Source organism: Camelus dromedarius, chromosome 13, assembly GCF_036321535.1.
Source record: "Camelus dromedarius isolate mCamDro1 chromosome 13, mCamDro1.pat, whole genome shotgun sequence".
Taxonomy (NCBI): Eukaryota; Metazoa; Chordata; class Mammalia; order Artiodactyla; family Camelidae; genus Camelus; species Camelus dromedarius.
In genome coordinates, this window is record NC_087448.1 from 64,540,207 (window position 1) to 64,563,096 (window position 22,890).

Here is a 22,890-nt window from a genome sequence, read left to right on the forward strand (position 1 = left end):
GAAGGGTCTGCCCAGGAGAAAGGCGTCCAGGAGTAAGGGCATCTGTAAACAGACCTCCCCAAACAAGGTCTACAACCCAGAGGAAGATTAAACCCTCCTGCAGAACAGCATATGATCCATAACCTCTTTTTCACATAAAATATCTAACATTTAATGGAAAATTACCAGGCATGCCAAGAAACAAGACCAGATCAAAAACTGAAAAATGAGAGATTCACAGATACATCAAATTTTGCAGTTAAAAAATAACTACAATTAATGTTTAAGACAATAGATGAAAAGATGAAGATTTTTACCCCAAAAAACTAGTATCTATAAACAGGAGTCAAATGGAAATTCTAAAACTAATTAATGCAGTAACTGGAACTAGGAATTCAAGAGGATATTAGACATAATAGAAGTGAGAATTAGTGACCCTGGAAGGTTAAGTTCAGTGAAAAATATCCATATTGCTGCACAAAAGGGAAAACAAAGAGGAACATACAGAAAAGCGCTTAAACGCAACATGGGACACAATGAAAGTTCTAAAATATACGATGCTGGAAACCCAGGACAGGGAGAGACAATGGAACTGAATCAACATTTGAGGAAATACAGGCTGAGAATCTTCTTTAAAAACTGACAGAAAGCATCAAGCCATAGATTCAAGAAGCTCTATAAACTCTAGTCAAGACAAATACAAAGAAAAGCACCCACAGACATATGTCGGTTGAAAACCCAAAGAGAGAGAAAACATTAAAAGTTGTTTTCGGGGAGGGGTGCACACATTTCTTTCAAAGGAGCAAAAATAGAACAACTTTTCAACAAAAACGGGAGACATGAAAGAAGGGAGCATCTTTACAGTGGTAGGAGGTTGCTGCCGACCCAGAGAGCTACACCTAGTGAATCTCTCTTAGGCGGGGTGGGGAACCACGCAAGCTTATGAGCAGGTGGGCGAGGTGGTCTGAATGACAGAGATACGGGATTGTCAGGATGGCGAGAGTGGGGAGCAGGAGACCAGCGGGGACGCTCTAGTCACGGTCAGCGGGAGGGTGCAGGCGTTCAACAGGGAGAGGAGAAGTGGACAGCAGATGGATTCTGGAGGCAGACTCAACTGCGGTTCAGGGGAGAGGAGTCCACCACCAGCCCCAGGGTTCTTTATATGAGCAACTGGATAGACAGTGAAGCCATTTCTGAGATGAGGGGACTGAAGATGGAAGAGGTTAAAAGGGGGGTGAGGAGTTCGGTCTTGAACACGCTGAGCTGGGGGTTCCTGTGAGACAGGTAGGTAGGCGCCTGGCATCAGAGTAGGGCGCCCACGGCACACTCCCTCGGTCCCTTCACACTTGGCTAAATGTGACCTGACCTGTGCGGTATTTCCTGAACACCCTATACAGGAAAGCAAGCCCACCCTCAGTCTATCCTTTATCCCTCTTACCTTGCTTTCTTTTTCTCCAGACGCTTATTGCCGTCTGACACATTATTTTACGTTTGTCTACTGCCTGTCCCCCCGCCACGAGAACATCCCCTCCTGGTGACCAGGGATGCTGTCCATCTCGCTCCCCACTGTATCCCCAGGGTACCTACCACGTCACAGATGTTCCCGAGGGCTGTGTTCAATGAACACAGCAAGCCTGGGAGAGCTTTCAGACGCAGCTGGTAAGGAAACGTCAGCATGCCACTTACATCAGCTACCCTGAAGACAAAGTCTTGTATATCTTCACTCTTATCCAACCACCACCACCTTGCTCCCCACTTCTTATCAAAAAATAAAGCTGCAGGAGGGATGCAGACTGTCTCCTAAGAGCCTTCTGCCTACGGTTGAGTTCCGGGCGCCTCCCAGAGTCTCACATTTGGGTCATTTCATCAACAAGTCATGAACATATGTGAAAGCCGGTAACACAGCTGTGTCCGGGCCCACAGCCCCACCTGAGGATTTCCTCTCGACACTCCATGGATATATTAAGTCACCCCTGGGCAAGAGAAGTAATTACAAGGCCAGCAGCCATGGCCTGAGAAGGAAATTCAGCATCTTTTTGAAAAACTCAAACTACTAAACATTAACCAATGTGGAAATCATCAGATTTAACATACTATGCAAATATAGCTTACTTAAAATTAAAGAACATAAACACCAGTATAGTTAAGCATTTTCTCACTGATCTTTCACTATCATAATCTCCCGTTCCAAACATGTATTTACACGGGACACACTTTTATGTTTTAACAACTAATAGTGGTATTCAGCTATTACCTAGTATATAAGGTTGTTTTTCATTATTTTTGTGGAGGGGTTATACTGTAAACTGCTCTAAGGGAGAAGTTAATACAGACTGAGTGAAGAGGCACCTCCCCATCTTTCCTAGTGATTTTCTTAATGGCTTCTTAATAAAGACAATTATAATCAAGACAAACTGCAAAAGAGAAGGTCAGACAATGTCCTTTTTAGTATCTCAGAGTTACTCTTTGCCAGCACTCATGTCTCACCTCTGTTAAAAATAAAAAAATTCAAGACGCTTCACCAATGCACACATATTAAAAGCGCATTGTGAGGAAAAACAGAAAGACTTCAATAAGATACAGACATGTATAGAAATCACCTAGAAAGGCGACTTAACAAAGATTAATCACTTTAGTAAAGATTAAAGGTTTTCATTTAAAATAGTGTATAAAAGCATAAATTTGCATTTAATAAGAATGACAGAAAATATACTGAAGGGAAAAAGTCAGAATCAGACAAAATAGCAGATAACCCTAATGCATTGTATAATTATTATTTTAATGTAGTTCATATGTAGCAACATCAAGCCAGGTTTGTTTCATGCTTTTCTCCTAAAATTTTATGCAGTAGAAGGACAAACCCACACTGGTTTGGCTAACTGCAACATTATGTAATTCTTACTTCCTCATGTTAGTTTCAAAAGAAATAAAGCATCTAGATTGTTTTTTTCCACATGGTAGAGCTCGAAAAAGAAGAAAATATCTCATTTTTACCTCTGTTCTGTACTTGCTTTTCATGAACTTGCTTTGAACTTTTAGATTTATCATTCTAATTTTCATTCTAAAGTACAGTTAGTCACCATCTTCTGTACAGAATTAGAGCTATGGCGAATGTGAAAATAACCTCCAGGCGAAATGGACACTAGCAGGAGACTAAAACTCCTACATCCGAAAAAAGGTTTGGGAGTTTTCCTCAAGTCAAAGGAAAACATAAAAGCCTAACTAACGTCTGACATAAAACACAGCACAAAGTACACAGATGGTGCTTAGCATGATCTCAGAAGCCTGCATGAGACACGTTCATAATTCTTCTCTCCTTTGAAGGAATTTTTTTTTTTAACCTAACAACCTTCTCATTCAATTTTATCTGTACGTTCCCAGAACTCAAAAGCATAAAGAGAAATCATAATGGGTCCTTCCAGCATTTAAAAGGCATGAAAACCAGTGGTTTTATTATAGTAACAAACTTTCCAGCCTTTGAGAATTAATCTAATGGTGATGGCTACCCAACTTTGTGTGTCTACATCAACAAACCAAGCAGGGTCCCGGAACCAACCCACCGTTCCTCATCCACGTGCCAGTTAAACCCGACTCCCGCCTGCAGTGGGCATCAGAACAGGGCTGAGCTGAGTGTCCAGTGGTACCAGAAGGGGCCCAATTCTGCTTATTCCACGTGTAAAGAATTCCATTAAGTGACCAGGGTGTGACCTGGCCTTCTCCAAGAGAACTGAACAGCCTGATTTACTTTGGACACATTTCCAGGGTAGCCTCTACACCTCCAGAGACACTGAACACAGCCCAGCTGTCCTGCTGTCTTTATAGGGTCATTCAGTCCTTCACAGATATTTCCTGACCACCTACTAAGTGTTGAACACCCCTCAGCGCTAGGAATTGGGATGTAAACAAGATCCAAACAAGATCCAATTGTGACATCATATCTGCACAAGGTAAAATTTAGAAATATGAATGCAGTGATGACCTTCTCACATAAGATGCATTCTGTCTCATTTCCAGACCTTCTCAAATATTGTTCCCCTGCTTAAAACGCTTCCTCTTCTTAACCTCTACTCATCCCACAGGGCTTGGATTAAATGTCACTCCCTGTCATGACCTTCCCAGGTCAGGTCTGAGGCCCTGCTCTGTGCTTCTAATAGAGCCCAGTGTTTCCCTTCGTAAGGTGTCTCACTGTTAACTGTAATTGCTCCTTTCATAGTCCGTCCTCCCCCTGCGACTCTGTACCATGCAGGTGATCAGGAGCCTTGTCTGTCCTCACCCCTACGATCACTCCTTGATACACAGTTGGTCCTCAAAAAATATTTAATATCTAAAATAATGTGTGGTCATTGTTGACGAAGAGAAAGAACCAACTTAAACTTACTTTTTAACTCTAGGGTGTAGTTTTTAACTTTTTAAAACTGCTAACACATATAGATATTTTTTTCATTTGAAATTGGCTCATTATAAGTTCCATCCTCTGAAAGCTCCAAACCACAAAGAGAATTACTTAACATTGCTTCCAGATAGCCAACTATTATTTCACTTTTTTAAATTTTAAATTAAGTGTTTTTATTAGACTGAAAAGGCTCTTAATCAAAGTTAAACTTCTTTTAAGCATTTTCCCCAAAAGATAAGTACCCGTGTGGAGACTGTATTCACCTTTGATGGGTCGTATCTTCTGAGTGTTTCTAAGAGTTCTGGAATTTGTATTCTTGTCTCTTCTTCACAGAAGAAAATCCAAGATGAATTTCTGCTATATGTTACAGAAAAGCTGACAGAAAGAAATAGGTTATAGTAATCACTTCTATAATAAGGTTTAAAACTCATAAGCGGGACATGGATGAAAAACATATAAAATGGCAAGGAACCTGGATTTTTTTTCCCCTATATTTTTCTTCCATGTATAGTTTCAGCTTATAGGAAAGCCGGATTCTACTGGTTTATGAAACAGCTAGAGTTCTTAAGGTTAATTCTTTCCATGACAAACAGCAATTCAGAAGAGAGATACTTTTCAAGTAAAATATCAAATATATTGACATCATATCTTTTACGAGAGAAACATATTTAAAAATAAAAGCTATTCATGATTAAGAATCAATCATCATGAAATCTGATTAAGGGAGTAGTGAGAAGGAAAAACAGAGTCCAAATTTCCTTTACTTTCCTAACTCTGAGGAAAAACACCCCTTAGTAAGAAACCCAGGGAGCCCCCGAGGGTCGGGCAGAGACGCCGGTCACGCACACAGCCCAGTGAACGTACTGCGGTAATAGTGGAAGTATGGTCCACGCGCCTTCCTGCTGGGCAAGCTGGTGAAGGAGGAGCACTCGGGGGCCTTCCTGAGGAAACAACCATCAAAGCAGAGAAATAAATAGAACAGACAATAGGACCACAATTTTTTTTTTAAAAGATTCAGATTTAAGACCAGGTATGTAAAAAATATATATATATATATATTTTTTTTTTTTAAATTTTAAAAGATCTGATGTTTTATTCTTTACACCACTCTCTCTTTTCTTCTCTTCAGGAGCTACTAGAAACAAAGGATTTTAGCTGAATCCACACAACTTCCCCACCAGCCAGGCTCCAAACAGGGCCCACGACCTCCAAGAAGGGTCCTCAGTGAGACCAGAGCTGACCTGAAACTTGCAGAGCCCGGGGAAGTCAGGGAAACTCAGCGGCGTAAGGACAGTTTTTATTGTACACACGACAGCGGTAGTACACGGAAAATAAAACACCTCGGCTAAACAAGAGCGTATAATGCCCCATTTACCTCCCGTGAAGAAAACAACTTTCAGAGTGCCCTAAAAACACTGAAACACCGCCATAGTGAAGAGCTTTGGATCTGTATACTAGAAACAGAGTCCCTAAGGATTCATAAGGCAAAAACAGTAATAGCATAATGATGGAAGTTCAGAATTTATAAACTTTGGAGGAACTAAGATCCAGAAATAAGATACAACTATGGTTGAATATGCATGGAGACACATACATACATACAAGAAAGAGACTAATTGTTAAACTATAAATGTTAGCTTTGAAGTTAAGCACTATTCAATGAATTTCAGGTTGTGACAAGCCAAAAGTCAGAAATCTAATACGCCTGAACACCCCCCACAACAAACTTTATTATGTTCTGTGTTTTATACTACCTACATCCTGGTAACTGTTACAGACAAAAGACTTTAAGAAGAAATGATTAACCATCTGAAACATTACCACAGTAATGAAGATTCCATACGAGTCCTGAAGTTCATATAAGTTTATTATTTAGGAAGAAAAGAATGGTTTTTAATTTAAATCTTTGGAATCTCAAATAAGCCTTATTTCTTTATATAGTATTTTTAGCTTCCATGTACAAATATGAAATGTAAAAACAGTAGTCAAAGGTCCAATCACACAGTGTGGCACGTTAGAAAAAGCAAACCCTAAAGGATGAATTAACAGCTACCCAATATAATTCTGGGCTTTCCTACTGTTGATTCTGAATCTTGCAGTAATTTTCATTGTCTTTTCAAAAATTGCTATGTGTATTTATATATATATATATACACACACACACACACACACACACACACAGACAATAGCTATATGCTATACACATATGTCATATATACATATATAGCTATATGCTTTATGCATATAAATGCCATATATATACTCATGAGGGATTATGTAAGAACAAAAATCATATGTGAAGAAAACTAGTAATATTAACATTTGCATAAAACCTTCAAATTATTATGGGTGTGTGCCAATATGAACTAGCTAGAAAAGAAACAGCAAATACTAAAAAAAGGTTTATAAGAAAGTAAGTAGCAAATGAGCAATTATGTAGCAACTGAAATTATAATAATGAAGACATTATAACCATGGGAACTTCTTTATGTTAAGTGAAAAAACAGACATGATTCCAACTGTGTAAGACACGTTCACACATGAACAGAGACTGGAAAGGAGTGAGAAAAATAAAGTTAAAATGTATTTTAAGTAAAAAATTATTTTGGGCAGAAATAAATACAAAAATTTGGCTTCCAAACAAGAACTACCCTTCCGAGTTATAGGAACTATCCAAGTGATGTCAGCAGGGGTTATACGCAGACGGTGACCTCAGCAGAAAGGCTGTGAGGGCCCTTTCCTGGCAGAGATGCAAAGACAGACGTGTGAAAACCTCCTGTCATGACAGTAAAAGTGCTGTAGGCTAAGGTTTAGTCAGCACAAAGAAAGAGTTAAATTCTAGACTAAAATAAACTCTGTGGATTGCTAGTGGATTACAATCTTTCCCATCTCCGTTACTTCTTGTTTTCTAAATCATATGCCTGGCTTTCATATTTGCTTCAGTTGGTGAACATAAAAATGGCAATCAAGTTTTCTGTACCTCTCTGTCTCCAAGTAGAAACATTTCACAACCAGTGTGCTTTATGCATAATTATCTCCAGATATGTGCCAATACCTTTATCTCAAAAATATAAAATAGGTCCTACCTTGATGCTCAGAAACCTGCTCTTGATTAAGCCAAAGTCATTTCACTTATAAACTTTCACCTACTAATCCTCAAAAGGGACCAAGAGCTTTTATTCTTGTCTTATATATATGTGTGTATATGTGTATATGTGTGTGTGTGTATTCTGTGTATGAACACACACAGACCCAGACTTAGATACACACATACTCGTGTGTATTAGCACTTCTAAGATAAAATAATTTAAAAGGTCACAATCAAATTTCCCATCAAATGATCAAACGATCTTATCTCAGTTTTACCACTTGTGGTTGTGACAATTTATGTTCTGTTCTATTTACACCGCCACAAGACTTAGACCTCCTTCAGGGTGCCGCATCACCACCTTACAGCACTTTAAGATACAAAGAGAGTTCTTTTAATATATAATTGGATGGATGAATAAGAAAGTTTTCAGATGAAAAATCAAAGAAAAAGTAAGAAAATGTTCTATCAACAGAGTCCTCTGGAGTAAAAGCCACAGTAAAGACACCCATGCGTGCAGTGCCACCTGCCGTCAACCGAAATGACGCCTATTCGCCAAACCATGCTACTACTTCAAACCTAAAAGGCAGGGAAAATTCTACCAAAAATTAGATAATGCCCTAACAGAGGCAAGCATAAAGGGGCTAAAAATACAAATAATCTAATATGGGAAAATGACAGGCAAGGAAAAAAGTGAAAAAGTTGATCACAGTAATTTAAACATCTTATATTAATGCTATTTGTCTCACTGATCCAAAGTCTCCCTTTATTTTCCATCATCAGCATTGACCATGGTCTGCTAATAAACCCTTTGAAGTCAGAAAGCCCACTGGACCTTCAGGCAGTACTTCCTCTGAACATGTTTTATTAAGGCATAGTCATATTTAAATAATAATTATTGAGAACCAACAAATTCAAAATCAACACTCTAATTCATTACCTGGTTCTTATTCATACTTATCACCTTCATTTGGGAAAGGGGTTTGATTCCACAGCTAAGCACTCTAAAAATGCTTTCAGCATGGAGAAAGCCCGTTATTCCTGAATATGGAGGGAGAGATCATTAAAAATTTATATCTAGAAATATTAATAGTATGAATGAAAAAGCCAACATTTGAACATGGATCAAAACAGATTAATATTTTAAATACCATAAATAACTTAAATTACTAGGCAAATTTGGTTGTGAACCACTTTTGTCTTTCTGCCTCTGTCTGGAAAAGATTCAGCTAATGTAACTCCATGATGTTGGCCTTTTCCCTTGTCCACAGACTATTTCCCACTATTTGTAACCTGTCCATACCTTAATTTAAAATATAAGCCTGGCAGTATAGGAGTTTATGGTCTAATTCAATCCCATTACTCAGAGCAAGTACTAAATTAGAAACCAAAGCCAAGACATTTGTTCAGTGTTAGGCAAAGGTTCTGAAGGACTAAATCTTGTTTTAAGACTGATTCCAGTTCAACTGTATTTCTAAATCCCAATCATTATATAGTTCTTAGGCACTGAACTGAGCTTTTAGACCAACAAATAAATTATGATGAAAATTAACATCTGTTTATTGTTATAATTTCTTCCATAAGATGTAGGTCTATCTTATGAGGATAATAACCAAGATGTATAATATGCAGTTAGGAACATATATCAGACAGATTTACTAGCCTTTAAAAAAAAAACAGTATTCATTTATGGACCAGTAGATTATATGTGATACCATAACAACAAACCTTCCAGGAATCTGAGCCTATATTAAAACACATTTTTTTCCAGAAACCTGTCTTAATCATTAACCATCATTACCTAACAAGAGAAAAATATTACCTCATTATTTATATAATTTACTTTTATTAACTATTTACTTTGAAATGCGTTACTAAGTACATTTTTATAGCTCATATAAATCTGTTTTAACCAATCATTCACCCATTCATGAAAGGCGATAAAGCTTAGCATTTAGGAACCCGATTTCTGGAGCCAAAGTACTTGCATCAGAATCTTCGCTCCAGCTCTTCGGAGCCACACAATCCTGAGCAGGTTCCCAGACCTGCCTGTGGTTCTGTCCTCTCACCCCTAACACAGGGAAAACAATTCTCCTGGGATCAAGGGACTTAAAACATGCCAAGTACCTGGCACAAGCTTGAACGTGATGGTTATTAATAGTATTACTGATTTTACAATATTTGTTGAGCAACTACTACGTGCCAGGCGCTGTTCAAGGATCACAGCAAACAGCTATGAACAGACAGGGCCAAATCCCTGCCCTCTCGGATCTCAAGTTCTAACGAAGGAGACAAATAATAAGCAAAGAAATCTAGAATATAACGTCAAGGATAAATGGTATTAAAAAAAAATAAAGCCAGCTAAAGCGAGAGACAGCACAGGCCACTGTTTACTAACCAGCGTGGAATAATCTGCACACACCAGCCGCGCAACCTGCCACCCGGCCTGCGACTGAGGCCCCGTCTGTGTGTCGGGGAGCAGGTGGGAACCGAGATGCCGGCCTGGCCGCACCACTTACTAGTGACTCTAGCAGGGGCAAGTCGCTCCACCCCTCTAAGCCTGAGTTTCCTCTCTGCAGACGGGGAGAATCACAGAAACCGCTTCACAGTCTTAAGCGAGTGATGCCCGACAGCGGCACAGCGTCCTGGCAGGAGCGCCAAGTGAGGCAACGCCCGCGACCGGCGCTCACGGAAGTCGGCCGTGATCGCGCTGCAGCTCCGACCCGTCCCTGCCGCAGACCCAGCCCCACATTTCAGGGCTCTCCCTGGTCCCTGCAGCCCCGCCTTCCCAGACTAACTCACCGCGTGAGCTCACGGAGTAGCTGACCCCTTGGCTCCTGTCCTGGGAGACTGAGATGCACCGTCTCCATCACTGAGGGTCCTCGCAGTCGTCCCAGGCGGGAGTCTAACAAACTCTTACTGTTCCTTCAAGCTCAGGTCAAACGTCAGGACAGAGCCTTCCGGCAGGGCTGGCTGCTGCCCGACCTGGGTTCTCGTGGCTGATGTGGCTGCAGACCGTGACATGAGGGTCTCCCCCAACGTGAGCCTCCTGGAGGCCGGCAGAGGTGGGGCCCGTCCACAGTGACTCACTGGAAGGGTCGCCCAGTCGCCCCACAGGATGTCACCCTCGTCCACACCCCAGCACTAGCCTCCTCCACACACATGTGTGCTGCCTCCTCGCTTGGTCCCCACTGTCACCACCAGACACTGGGCACTGATGTCACCACCAGGGGAGTGAGATCTAAAGTGACCACTTCTCTGGGTCCCTGGCTGCAGACTCAGAATCCTGCATGGCCACATCCAACTGTCCACCATCTCTGAGCTGGGAGGACCCAGCGCCTGGCCTCTGAGGTTCTTCGTGGGCCAAGCCCACCTCCCACCAGACTCACACAGGGTCCCAGTTCTCCGGGGAGGGAGGGGGTCCAACCACTGGGCAGTCGACATCCAAGACGGGGTGTGAAGAACTCACTGGCGCTGAGCAACCCCCTGAGGAAGGGAACTCGGTCTCACTGTTCTGTTTTCTCCTGGGGCACCTCACCTGGGCCGTGTGTGAGTAAATATTCCATAAAGATATCATTAGATGCATAAATTCTTATCCAACAGCAATGTAATTAAAAACTCCAATTTAACGAACAATTTAATGTGATTACTTAATGCCTATGGATTACTACAAAAAATGAAATTTTACTAAGTAATTCAGCATCCAATTGCTCTCATCTAAAAAGGGAAGTTTAGTGGAAGAGCAGCTTGACTCTCCAAGCTAACATTTTAATGAAGCACTCACAGTCTCCTGGCCAATACAGAAAGTCTAAAAATAGACAGTGCAAGGCCATTTTCTCCAGCTTCTTTGCACCAACCTGTAAAAGGCTTTGCTCCCCGCTTTCCTGGCTTATCTCATGGAAATGAGTTTTTTTTTAAACTAATGAGCCAAGGCCTGACTAACTCTTCTCAAGAAAATAGTGATTTTCCAAACTCTCTGTGGACAAGCAAAAAGAATCATTTATCTGTAAGGCTGCAATTCTGCCAGGTTTTAAATGAAGTTCATACCACGAAAGTCGGCAACAGAATTAAAAGTGTCTGTTCTCTTTAAAAGCTATTCAGCCGAAGGCCAGAAGAGTGGGGGAGGTTTCTGAATAGTCTGGCTCCTTTTGGCCTCAAAGGGGAAATGTAATCCAACATCTGCCATAAAATGAAATTTACAGCTGCACCATACACTCCCCACCTCCCACCCCCCCCAAAAAAACCGCCTTATAAGCATAACTCGCTTCTGAATTTTCTTTTCTGCATTTGTGGGATGCCTTCATTGGTGGTTCTGCCCCATCTCAGGTCCTTCCTTCACTCTGAACCCTGCCCTTCCCTCTCTGCCAGCATCACTCCCGCAGGGACTCATTCCCCGTTCCTCATTCAAAGTGACTCCCCAGCCAAGCATGACCCGTGCCTGGCACTAAGATTAAAGGTCACACTTTAGAGTTTTCAAAATAGTATATGAATCCTTATTTTACTAGAACCTACTTTAAAAACACACACACACACACACACACACACACACACACACACACACACACACACACACACAGTGATACTTTATCCTCTCTCCTTTATTGTTTCCAGTTTAATCTTACTTTGAAATTGCTTTGGAGAGCAGTAATAGTTTCATCATTTTAAGCAAGTGTCAATACATTTCTAAAGCTACAGTAAAAATCATCTCAATCTAGATGTAAAGTTAGAGATGAGGAGTGTGTGCAATGATTACTCATTGTCACTGCTTCAAAACTGATCAACACTGTATCTAAAGCTTCTGTGGTAGGGCTGTATCATGTTCTAGTTTTCACTTTAAACTGCAGAGAATAAATTAAAATGAAAACAAAAAAAAAAATTATCTCAATCTAGGATCAGCCTTGGTCACTGGGTCCCAGGTCCCATAGGGGAAGAAAAAAGACTCTCAGATGACAGCCTCTCCAACACAACATAAACAGGGTTCTCCAATAGAGTCTTCACCAGGGACTGAGCTGTCTGTGCCCCTTTTCGGTTAAAAAAAAAAGAAAAAGGAATTTCCACACAAACATCCACTCAAGAAGGAATTTTTTCAAGTTCAAAAAAAATAAAAGTCAAATCATAATTGGTGCACAGATGCTATGCACATAATAGGTGCTTAAAATGAAATCCAATGAAGAGCCTGATTAACTCGGAGACTGTCACACAAACTCTCCTTCCGGGTTTCCGTGGCCTCACCTCCACCTGGCTTTTGTTCACGCACCTCTTTAAACAGTCAATCTTTATAACTTCGCATTCCCCTTCCATCTGTAACGCAGGGAGAAAACTCAGGGGAAAAAAGGAGCACTTTTTCCACATCTGTATTCTTATAACTACAGATGTGCATTTAGGAACCCGTATTGGTCAGCCACATCCCCCGCCTCCCCAGCTTTACTTTCCACCTATTTCAATCTAAAAAGCTCACTCCTCCTGTTAATACATGTGCTACTCATCCCCCAGACTGTGCCGCCTGCCACAGACTCCAGGTCCCCCGGGCATCCCAGCAGCAGACCGTCCTGACAGTCAGCGTCTTTGTCTTCCGGATCCGATCCCTGTTCTCAGCTGACATCCCTCCAGCTAACTTCCTGTCTCTCCTCCCTGATCTGACAAAAGTCTTCCTTCTTTATCCTCCCAGGCTTCACAGGCACAGTCAGCACTAGACTTACTCATGTTTTTATACATCACTCTTCTTCCTAAACAGCTCCGTGAGCATCACTTTCTCAAGGGCCCAGGTCCTATGGAGAGATGTCCTTTTATATTCACAAGTACCTCCTACAGCTACAGATGGCCAATTAATGTTTGTTGAATAAACATTTTAATGCATTTATTTTGGACTTCTAATTTCTACTTAATGATAGAGTCACTTCTATTATGAGGCTGTTACCATCTACCTTATGAGTGATTCAAGGAACCACAGTATCTTTTCTAATTCCTAACTCTTGGCTCCACAGCAATGTAGAATGGTTCTCTGAACACAGAAAGCACTTGGTAAAGTCTGCTGGCTCCCTGATTAGAAGAAATAACCCATTATAAGCTTCAAAACCATTACAGACTGCGTTAAAATCTTCAAAACTGGAGATGGGAGTGACAACTCACAATGACCCAGATTATTTCAGAAAACAAGGGAAACAGTGTCACCACTCCGGTAACAACCCCAAGCACAGTATTAAGTTTCAGACAGAAAGTTCTTTTTTTTTTTCTATTCACATGAGAAGCATGAAAAGTGTTTGTGTTTTTAATAAGAGCACACTGACTTGCTAGAGCAGAAGAGAACAGTTAGAAGCAGGTGCGTAACCCCAGAAACTGTTACTTTTCTGCACCTTAATTTTTGGCAGATTTCATAGTGGAGTGCAACTCGATAGGAGTAATGAATAAATAAACAGCAGTTCTAGACATCTGGCAGTGTGGGAGGAACAGATATTTTGGGCTATCAGATAAATATTCAGATGATAAAACCTACCGCTGATTCCTCCCCCATAAGCAGCTTTTGTGAAAGCTCATGGTGGGCAAATCTATGGAGAAAAGCAAAACTGTAACCTAAAGACTTCAGGGTTCAGGGCCCAGGGGACTTCCCACTCCATCAGAGGCACAGCACACACCTGGCAAACCACGGGACTGACCCCTCAGAGGGGGAGCCGCCCGCTCCCCACCACAGGGCTGGGGTGCCCCGACAGCTCTGCCTTGAACTCAACCATCCTCCGCTTCCATGGCTGACAACTAAGCTATCAATTCTTTCTCAAGAATATGTCAGTTTCTTAAAAACACAAATTCCAGTTAAGTTGTAACTAGGGAGCCATTACCTGCCTCTTAAAGCGACTTTGATGCCCTATGTTTTGTGCATCTCAGCATTTAATTCTCTGCAGTTAATCTTCTTTGTCTGTGTGCAGTTCTAGGTCCAGGTAGCTCAGCACTGCTCCAAGAACTGTCTGCAGACCCAATGTGAATTGTCCGCAGACCCACTGTGAGCTGTCAGCAACCTGTGGCTCTCCAAAACGCTATGCATGGAATAAATTCAACTTTCAATTACATATGTAACATAAAGAACACTATAAAGAGGAAAAAATGAACTAGTATCACACACGGCTGCACACTCTGAAGTCTCCTGGCCAGCTCAACTACCGAAAGACTTGTTAACCCAAATGTGGAATTACCTGAGTCATAACAGAGCACCCTGGATCTCGTGAGCAGTTTAAACCCAAGTGCTAGAATAAAGTCCCTTCATAACTACTTCAGTACTCAGAGCTGGAGTCCATCAGGGAAAGAATTTTGGAATAAGAAAAACAGGCTATCTGATAATTAGAGGGAGGTTTCCTGTGGTTTAGTCTAGGCTCCATTTATTATCACAGAAAGTAGGTGCTGGGAGAGGCGTTTGCTTGATGAGATTGCTTAATTAGGTGTCTTTAAATGCAAAACCAATACTGCCACCTAGTGGCAATTTAAGTCACTGGCTAAATAGGTGGTCTAAACTGCAAGTTATAAACGTAAAGGACAACAAAAATTTAAGTATAAGCACCCTGAAACTAAATAGAAGCACAGAATAAAGTGCTAAAAATGTTCAATACTTTCGAGAAATGGAACGGTTTTCTGAGTTTTAAAAGCTGAGACTCGCACATCCATGAAAATACAGTTTCTAATGTTGAGCATACAACTTCAAGGTCACATCCTTGAAAGGATCCTTGTCCTCCACATATCAGAATGCAGATGTAAGGGCGGTAAGCCAGCTCCAATCACACAGATGAGGACCAGACACCTGAGCCTATGGCAAAGTCACAAGACGGAAGAAACCGGACCAGAGCTGCCCGCCCCTGCCCCTCAAATGGACTGTGTTGGGGGGAGTAAGGCTCCACCTTCCTTAGTCATTGTTATGCAGTCTGCGTGAAAGCAGTCAGTGAATTTTCTGGTGCTTTTCCATACTGCCTCTCAAAGATTCACTTAATCATGAAATCAGACTCTCAGAGCACCAACTCGTGCTCAATGTTTTATTCTGCTCTTCCCCCTAAACTCTGATTTCACAGGGAAAAGTAAAACAGACATTATATTTAATATGAGAGGGGCTGGCCACTATCAATTTAAGAACTACTCCCCAAAATTTTAATAGAAAAAATAATCTACTCAAAGTAATATTTAGTTTTCATTTGTTCAGTTTCTTCTGGATTCAGTTCAACTGCCATATGTTGAATACACACTACATTTAAGGTGCCGTGGAGGAATCAAAAGCAGAGAAAGCCAAAGAACCTGCCTCAAAGAACCTGTAACTTAAGACAAGTGTGTGTGTGTGGATGTGAGGGCGTGTGTGTGGTCAAAGGTGACCATACTGTAAGAGAAATAAAAGGAAAAAAAAGAAGACACTAATGAATTCATCTGAAAAACAGAAAGAGACTCACAGACACAGCAAACAATCTTATGGTTACCAGGGAAAAAGGGGGTGGGAAGGGATAAATTTGGGAGTTTGAGATTTGCAAATGTTAGCCACTATATATAAATATAGATTTAAAAATCAAATTTCTCTGTATAGCACAGGGAACTATATTCAATATCATGTAATAACCTTTAATGAAAAAGAGTGTGAAAATGAATATATGTATATATATATATCATGACTGGGACATTATGTTGTACACTAGAAATTGACACATTGTAATTGATTATACTTCAATTTTAAAAAGTAAAAAAAAAAAGAAATCAAAAAGAAAAGAGAGTAAGGAAAAATGAAACCATGAATTTCAGAGATCCAGTTTAATTAACATTCACTGAGGACTCAGGTTCAGTGCATGGAAAGCTCTGTGCTTGGTTCTGAAGAATCAGAAACCAATCAGACACATTCTCTGCTCTCAAAATTCATAAAAGAGACAGAGATGTAACAAATAAAAATAGTCCAAAGTGTAAAGTATACGCTAAAAGTGGAAGCAAAGAGGAAGTGATCTGTCCCCGTAGATCAAGCGAGTGCACAGAAAGGCTTCACCGGATACGGGAGCTTGTCAAGACGAAGGTCATCACATGCAGGGCCACAGCAGTATGACATAACCAGGTGACCCCAGGGACCATGAAGAGTTCGAAATCACTGGCAAACAAAATGCAAAGGGACGAGTGGCAGGGAATGAAGATGGGATCAGGGACGGGGACTTTGGTTAACAAGCTCTGGGAGGCTGTCTTGGTAAAAGGTAATGAGCATGGGAGGTTCCCAGGGGTCTGCTGGATCCACACCTTATTGGACTGCTGTCCTGCCTCAATTCCCAAGAGACACGCCCGAGAGCCATGCCCATTCTCCATTCCTAAACGTGCCAAGCTTGGCTGAGATGGGAACCTGTCACCATCTTCCCCAGAACCTCCAGCCAGTTTTAAGCACCAGCATTCCTGGGCCTGACCCCTACAGAGCCCCCAGGCCTCCCGAAGGAGCAGGTATTCCCAGCCCCCAGGCGTACCTCTGCCTGTGGGGCGGAAAAGGAGGAGGAATGTTTTATAATCTACATTGCTTCCCACCAAGCGGTGCCCACACACGTCTTCCCCACTGTAAACCAAGTCCCGGGAGCACTGTCCTGCCCCCAGCTCCCAGGAAGCGCTTCTTCCCAGAAGAGTGGAGAGGGAAAGGCAGGCAGGGAGCCAGTGATGAGTAGCGATTTGCATACACAAGAAAAAGTTTAACCCAAAAAACCACAAAAAAGGAGCTGACAAACAGTAAAGGAAGTACTGGGGCAAACTCCCTCAGCTGGCCTTGGCTGGCAAAGTGTGTAGGCACCCACACTGACCACAGGACTGACAGCACAGATTCAAGGGGGAAGACACATACCCTCATCACACGTGAGTCTGCGTCTACAAGAGGGAAGGTGCTTCTGGGAACGAGCGTACAAGTCCCAGAGATACATGTGCCCTTAATTCATACATGAATTCAAGCGATACGTAACTCTGCCCTGACGTCACCACTGATCACACAGCTGGGGGGAGTGCCAAGGCTGGCTGGGCTCGATTCCACGGATGCTGAGCCTGGACCGAGGGGGCTGCATGGGCTCCCCCTTCCCGTCCCCCTGCCACAGGTGCCTCCACCGGGACCCACGGAGGAAGCCCGGCCCCAAGGTTGCTGCGTGTCTTCCATACTGACGGCATCTAAAAAACTGAGTAGAAGAAAATCCCCAAAGTTGGGTTTCCAGGCCAAGGAGAATGGTAAACTCATCAAGCTGCTCCCATTTCCAGTTACCAGAAAAACTGCCTGGTGTCTGCAATTCTTCCCTCTCCCTGGAGAAGGTATGATGCCCCACGGCAGAGGAGCCAAGGATCCGTCCCTGCAGGGACTGGGGAGGCTGGATGAACTTTGCCCAGAAAGCATCTAAAGATTAAGCATAATGAACCCTACTGTCAGCAGGGCTTAACCTTGGAGACCATTAAGGTTGTTAATTTTTCCACTGGTATTTCCAACCCTTTATTTCCAAGCGCCCACCAACAGAAATCAAGCCATCTGTCAAGCACACGGGTCTCTGGGCAAAGAGCTTTTGCTGAGAGAACCGAGAAACGGCCCTATTTGCCTCCAGACAAGCACGTCTGTCTCCAAGGCTGGAGGAATTTCTCCACTTGCCTAAGAAGCAAGCTCCGAGCAGCAGCACAAGAAGGAAGCTCTTCTTTTGCTCCAAACCCCAGCATTATTCAGAACAGGTTTAAATTCAGTTCACGCCTGTTTCAAACATTATTACAATGTACCTGTCTGTGTCGATCTTTCTCTCCATAATCCTTCTCAGATATTACATTATAAATCAAATCGAAAGTTCAATTAATAATATCCAATTAAAAAACAGATTAAGGGACCCATGGAAGAAGCACCGCACTAAGGTTAATGAAAATGTTATTTCAACATAAAAATTGCCATAGGACTTCTTAGCAAAATTTTAAAAGTTAATTATCTTTGCTATTTTAAGCCCTGCCTTTAAAAAGTTATTTTTTCCAATTTTTTCTATCACACTTCTTGATAAAACCATGATAGTCCCATACCATTTATATGATTTTCTTAAAATACACATATAATAATTTAGAATATGATGCTTTGAGTATTGGGAATAACGAGCATTTTAAACAACAGATAGTCCCTATTAAGCCAGCGAAACAAATCAGAACAGGTATCTTCATCTAAATAAAGTTGATTCTCTACGGACCAAGAGCTTTGGACACATGATGCATCAAGAAATAAGTAATTACCAGACACCCCAAGCCGTCTCCACATACCTGTGTAAGATCTGCAGCTTGCTTTAAGATGCTTTTTTTTAACTGTTCTGCTTTTCTTGCATGAAAAGAATTACTTTGACTCTGGATGACAAATACAATTTCTTTTAAATCTAGAACAACAACAACAAAAAAGTTTTCAGACTTTTTTCTAACAATGACTGAAATAAACTTGAAAACAAGTGGACAACAATGACGAAAAACCCAGCCCACAAGGCAAGCCTTCAGGCAATAAACTGTTAGGGGGGAAAAATCAATTTATATGTAATTCTAGGGAGAAAATCTCTCTTTTAAAACTGATCTCTGAAACTTCCTTCCTAGCAGTCAGCAAGTAAATAAGCTCGCTGTGCTAGACCAAGTCTGGGGTAACAAACTGAATTTGCTGCTACATTTGTCAAGAATGCAAATATAAACATGGAGGAAAGGGTGAAGCCGCCTGGAGCGCTCACCTCCCTCGTCCCTGAAAATCCAGTGTTTGCAAGAAGCCTTTGAACAATTCACACATAAACCTACAGTGTGTTGTTACCCATTAGGGGTTGAACTGTGTCCCCCAAACTACGTATGCTGAAATCCTAGCCCCCAGGACCTCAGAACATGGCCTTATTTGGAAGTGGGTCTTTACAGAAGTAGCCAAGTTAAAGTCAGGCTATTAGTTTAGGTCCTAATCCAGTGTATCCGGTGTTTTTATAAAAAGGAGAAATCTGGACAAGAGACCCACGGGGGAGGAGACTGTGAAGACACAGGGAGAAGACAGCCATCTTCAAGCCAAGGACGAAGGCCTCAGGGGCAACCGACCGGCCTCCAGAAATGGGAGACAGGTGTCTGTTTAAGCCACACGATTGGTGGCACTTTGTTTCGGCCGTCCTAGCAAACTAAGACACCACCTCAAGCATGTTCTAGACGGCCCTTTAAGGTGACACTCAGCAGGGACCTCACAAGGCACCTGGCCAGAGCGAAGTGTTATCTCCAGGACAAGAGCCAAGATTCCACGGCAACAAGGCTGGGGCAGGAGGTGCTGCAGAGAAGTACTTGCCTCCCAGCTGGAGACCCGCTGCAGGGCAGCCAGAGTTTTGACAGGTGGGCAGAGAGGGAGGCAGTTATGACAAAGTAAAGAAACAGCCACTGTGTCGAGACTCTGCCTCCAGACAGAGGTGTTGGCCGAAGGCAGATGTGACATAGAACTGCAGCCTCCAGCCAGGTTGACAGTAAGTGAACGTGGGGACCCTCCCTGCCACCGTGAGCTTTTAATTTTATTAAAATTAAAAAACTCGTTTTAATTTTATTCTGTTCTATTTTATCATTTTCATGTTTAGTTCCACAGCTCCATTCATTTATTCACTCAAATATTCATACAACAAACAGCTCCACAGCGAGCCAGCTAGATCCCCAAAATAATCCAAAGTGCTCATTGCTTAAAACTCAAAAATGCACAAGGAAATGCTGAGCAACCTACAGAATATGACCTAACTCCTTCTCTGTAGGCGTTTAGATAAATATGAGCCCCCACATACCTATTTCTGCTTTAAACTGGCTTCTTGGCTCTATAAATCAGACATCCGGCTAAGGCTCAGTGGGTGTCTTCTATTTCAACTGACACATAACCTTCAGTCCACTACCTCTGAAACACTAGCACAGCTGACTTACCAAACTGAAAAAGATTCACGTTTGTTAACAATGGAGTCAATAAACCTCAGAGAATAATTTTTGCAAAATGTAATAAAGTTAAAGATGCACATTTCCAATGACCCAGAAATTCCACCATTAGTCATCCTTGAGAAACTCTCATACGTGGGTACAGGACACACAACCACAGTGCTCACGGCAGCCCTGCGTAGAAAGAAGAGGCTGGAAGCAAACCAGACACCCACTGACGAGATATCCCAACTGGACCGCAACACAGCAATAAAGATTAACCAGCACTCCACGGATCGATCTACATGGACATCGTAGACGAACCCTACCCAGAGAATGGCAGAAAAAGCAGGCTGCAAAGGCATAACCATACGGTATAAACCAACGCTTTGCAAAAATAGAAACACAAATATATGTAAAATGGACACATGCTATATATATGCATGTGTCCAATTAACTACGACATGGAAGTACGAAAGACTACATGAGAATGCTAAACACCAAACCAGGATAATGGTTTAAAGGCTTCGGCTGTGCTAGGAATGTTTTATTTCTTAATCAGGGTGGTAGATACAAGGCTGTTCATTCTGTTACTCTCTATAGCCTCCTATAGGTTCAAAATAAGTCATACTAAACTTTTAAAAAGTGCAATTGCACCTGTCAAAAGGCTAACCCCCCAGGAATCAACTCTTGCCCCCTGTTCTAGCAGATCCGCAAAGCTCCCCATTTGCACAATGGCTCCTCCGCGCGGGGACGAGCTTGGTGAGAATTCTTCCCCTTCTCCTGTATCAGGTCCTGTGCTGTGAGTTGTTTCCTTTGCTACTGAGCGGTCACTTGCTTTTTCATGTGCTTCCCTCATGCGTGTGACGTGAGCTCCTTCAGCAACACCTCCGAGCCCCTCCTAAGCGCGAGGGTCCAGACACGCAGAGGAACGGGCGCAGCCCCAGCACGGGAGGGCCCGAGTCCCGCTCAGCCATCTCAACGCCAGGCAGCGAGCTCTCCGCCGAGCCCCGCGGGGACTCTGGAGCGTAGGGGACAGGGGTGGGGGAGCTGGCCCTGGGGGGTTTCTGGGAAGGGGTGTTTCCTGAGTCTCCTTTAAAATGCAGCAGTTTCTGCAGACTCAGGCGCAGAAGGCAGCAGACAGGAGGCAGAGAAAGAAGGGAGGGGATCCTGGAGCCCACAGCCCACCTTATCTCTGCAGCATCCCCAAGTAGGTGACCGGGGAGTTTATCCGGCATTTCTGGGAAAAGGATGAAGTCAGTGATAGTTGGAGAGGAAGGCTGGGTCAGCCAGACCCGATCCTGGAGGATTTATATGACATGCGGAGAGGCTGGGTCTACAGATTAACAGCCTTCAAACGGGAAGGGTCCCAGACCACCTGGGCCCCCAGGCAGCAGGGCCTCCCCAGAGAATGGGATAAGGACACCGACCCTCGGGACACCCAGAGAGAGGGTGGGAGGATGTTCCCAAAAGAGAGAGCAGGGACGGTCTGGGACAGGAAGTGGAGGTGGGGCCCTGAAAACATCAGTTAGGCACAGCTGGGTGAGGAGTCGGACGCGTGCAGGGGAGTTCCCTGCGATGAGGCAGAAGAGGAAGGTGCACCCAGGTCCCACAGCCCTGATGTAATGAATGACAGAAAATCACTTCCATGCCATTAAGCCCCACCCCAATCCCAGAAAAGAACCAGGACAGTACAATTTGGTTCTCAAATTCCTGCTGTTCTCTATATCAGCACCAAGAAATATTTCCTGACATACATCCTAACCAAATCGCATCCTGGCTGAGTCTAGATCCCAGGGCTCGCCTTGGCAGCTGTCTTCTCCGTTTATGCCATCCCACCGCCCAGTCAACAGAGCCGCCTAAGACAATTCACTCCTTCCTCCTCACTCTGATGCTACTGCCCTAAACTCACTGCAGTTTGCCCTTAGCAAACCCCGTCACAGCTCCAGACAGAATGTCACTGTTTCCCCTCCAGGAATGAGCGATAAATGGGTCGCACAATGAGTGCCTGACAGTAATGATGAGTGTGACCGGCAAGGGGGGAAGATGAAGTTGTTACTCAAGGAAGCAGAGGAACCCACGCAGCTCTGAAGCCAACGTAAGCCACAGAGAGCTTTCAGGAAACAGAACCAGAGATGGCTAGAGAAGGGTCCCTGCAGGACAACTAAGCCCTCTGTGAAGGTAAAGAGATCAAAGGCTCCCATTCCCCCGCTTCTGAGCATACATCACACACCACACACTCTACTAAATGCTGACCTCTCCCGGTCAGAAATTATCTAGAAACCTGAGTTTCCTAGTGCTGGTGTTTTTCTGATGAGGATTCAATGTGATGTTCTTCTGACAAAAGCTTCTGGTAACAAGCAGCCTATGACCTAAGGCTGAGGGGTCAACATGCTCACACACGCATACACATAATACATGTACACACACACACAACATATGCATACACGCACGCATATACACACATACACAATACATGCACACACAAATACATGCATGCACACACACAATACATGCACACAAATACATGCGCGCACACACACAATACACACAATACATG

At 42.9% G+C, this 22,890-nt stretch overlaps 1 protein-coding gene across 1 annotated transcript in view; it reads right to left on the reverse strand.

Moving 5' to 3' along the window:
* The window catches only part of B3GLCT (beta 3-glucosyltransferase), an 83,646-nt gene that overhangs the window by 41,736 nt on the left and 19,020 nt on the right, over window positions 1-22,890 (reverse strand). The window contains exons 4-6 of the mRNA XM_064493228.1: window positions 18,702-18,811; window positions 5,237-5,313; window positions 4,636-4,747 (exon numbers count right to left, since the gene is read on the reverse strand). Coding sequence (XP_064349298.1) covers window positions 4,636-4,747; window positions 5,237-5,313; window positions 18,702-18,811 — 299 coding nt within the window. The remainder of the gene's footprint in view (window positions 1-4,635; window positions 4,748-5,236; window positions 5,314-18,701; window positions 18,812-22,890) is intronic.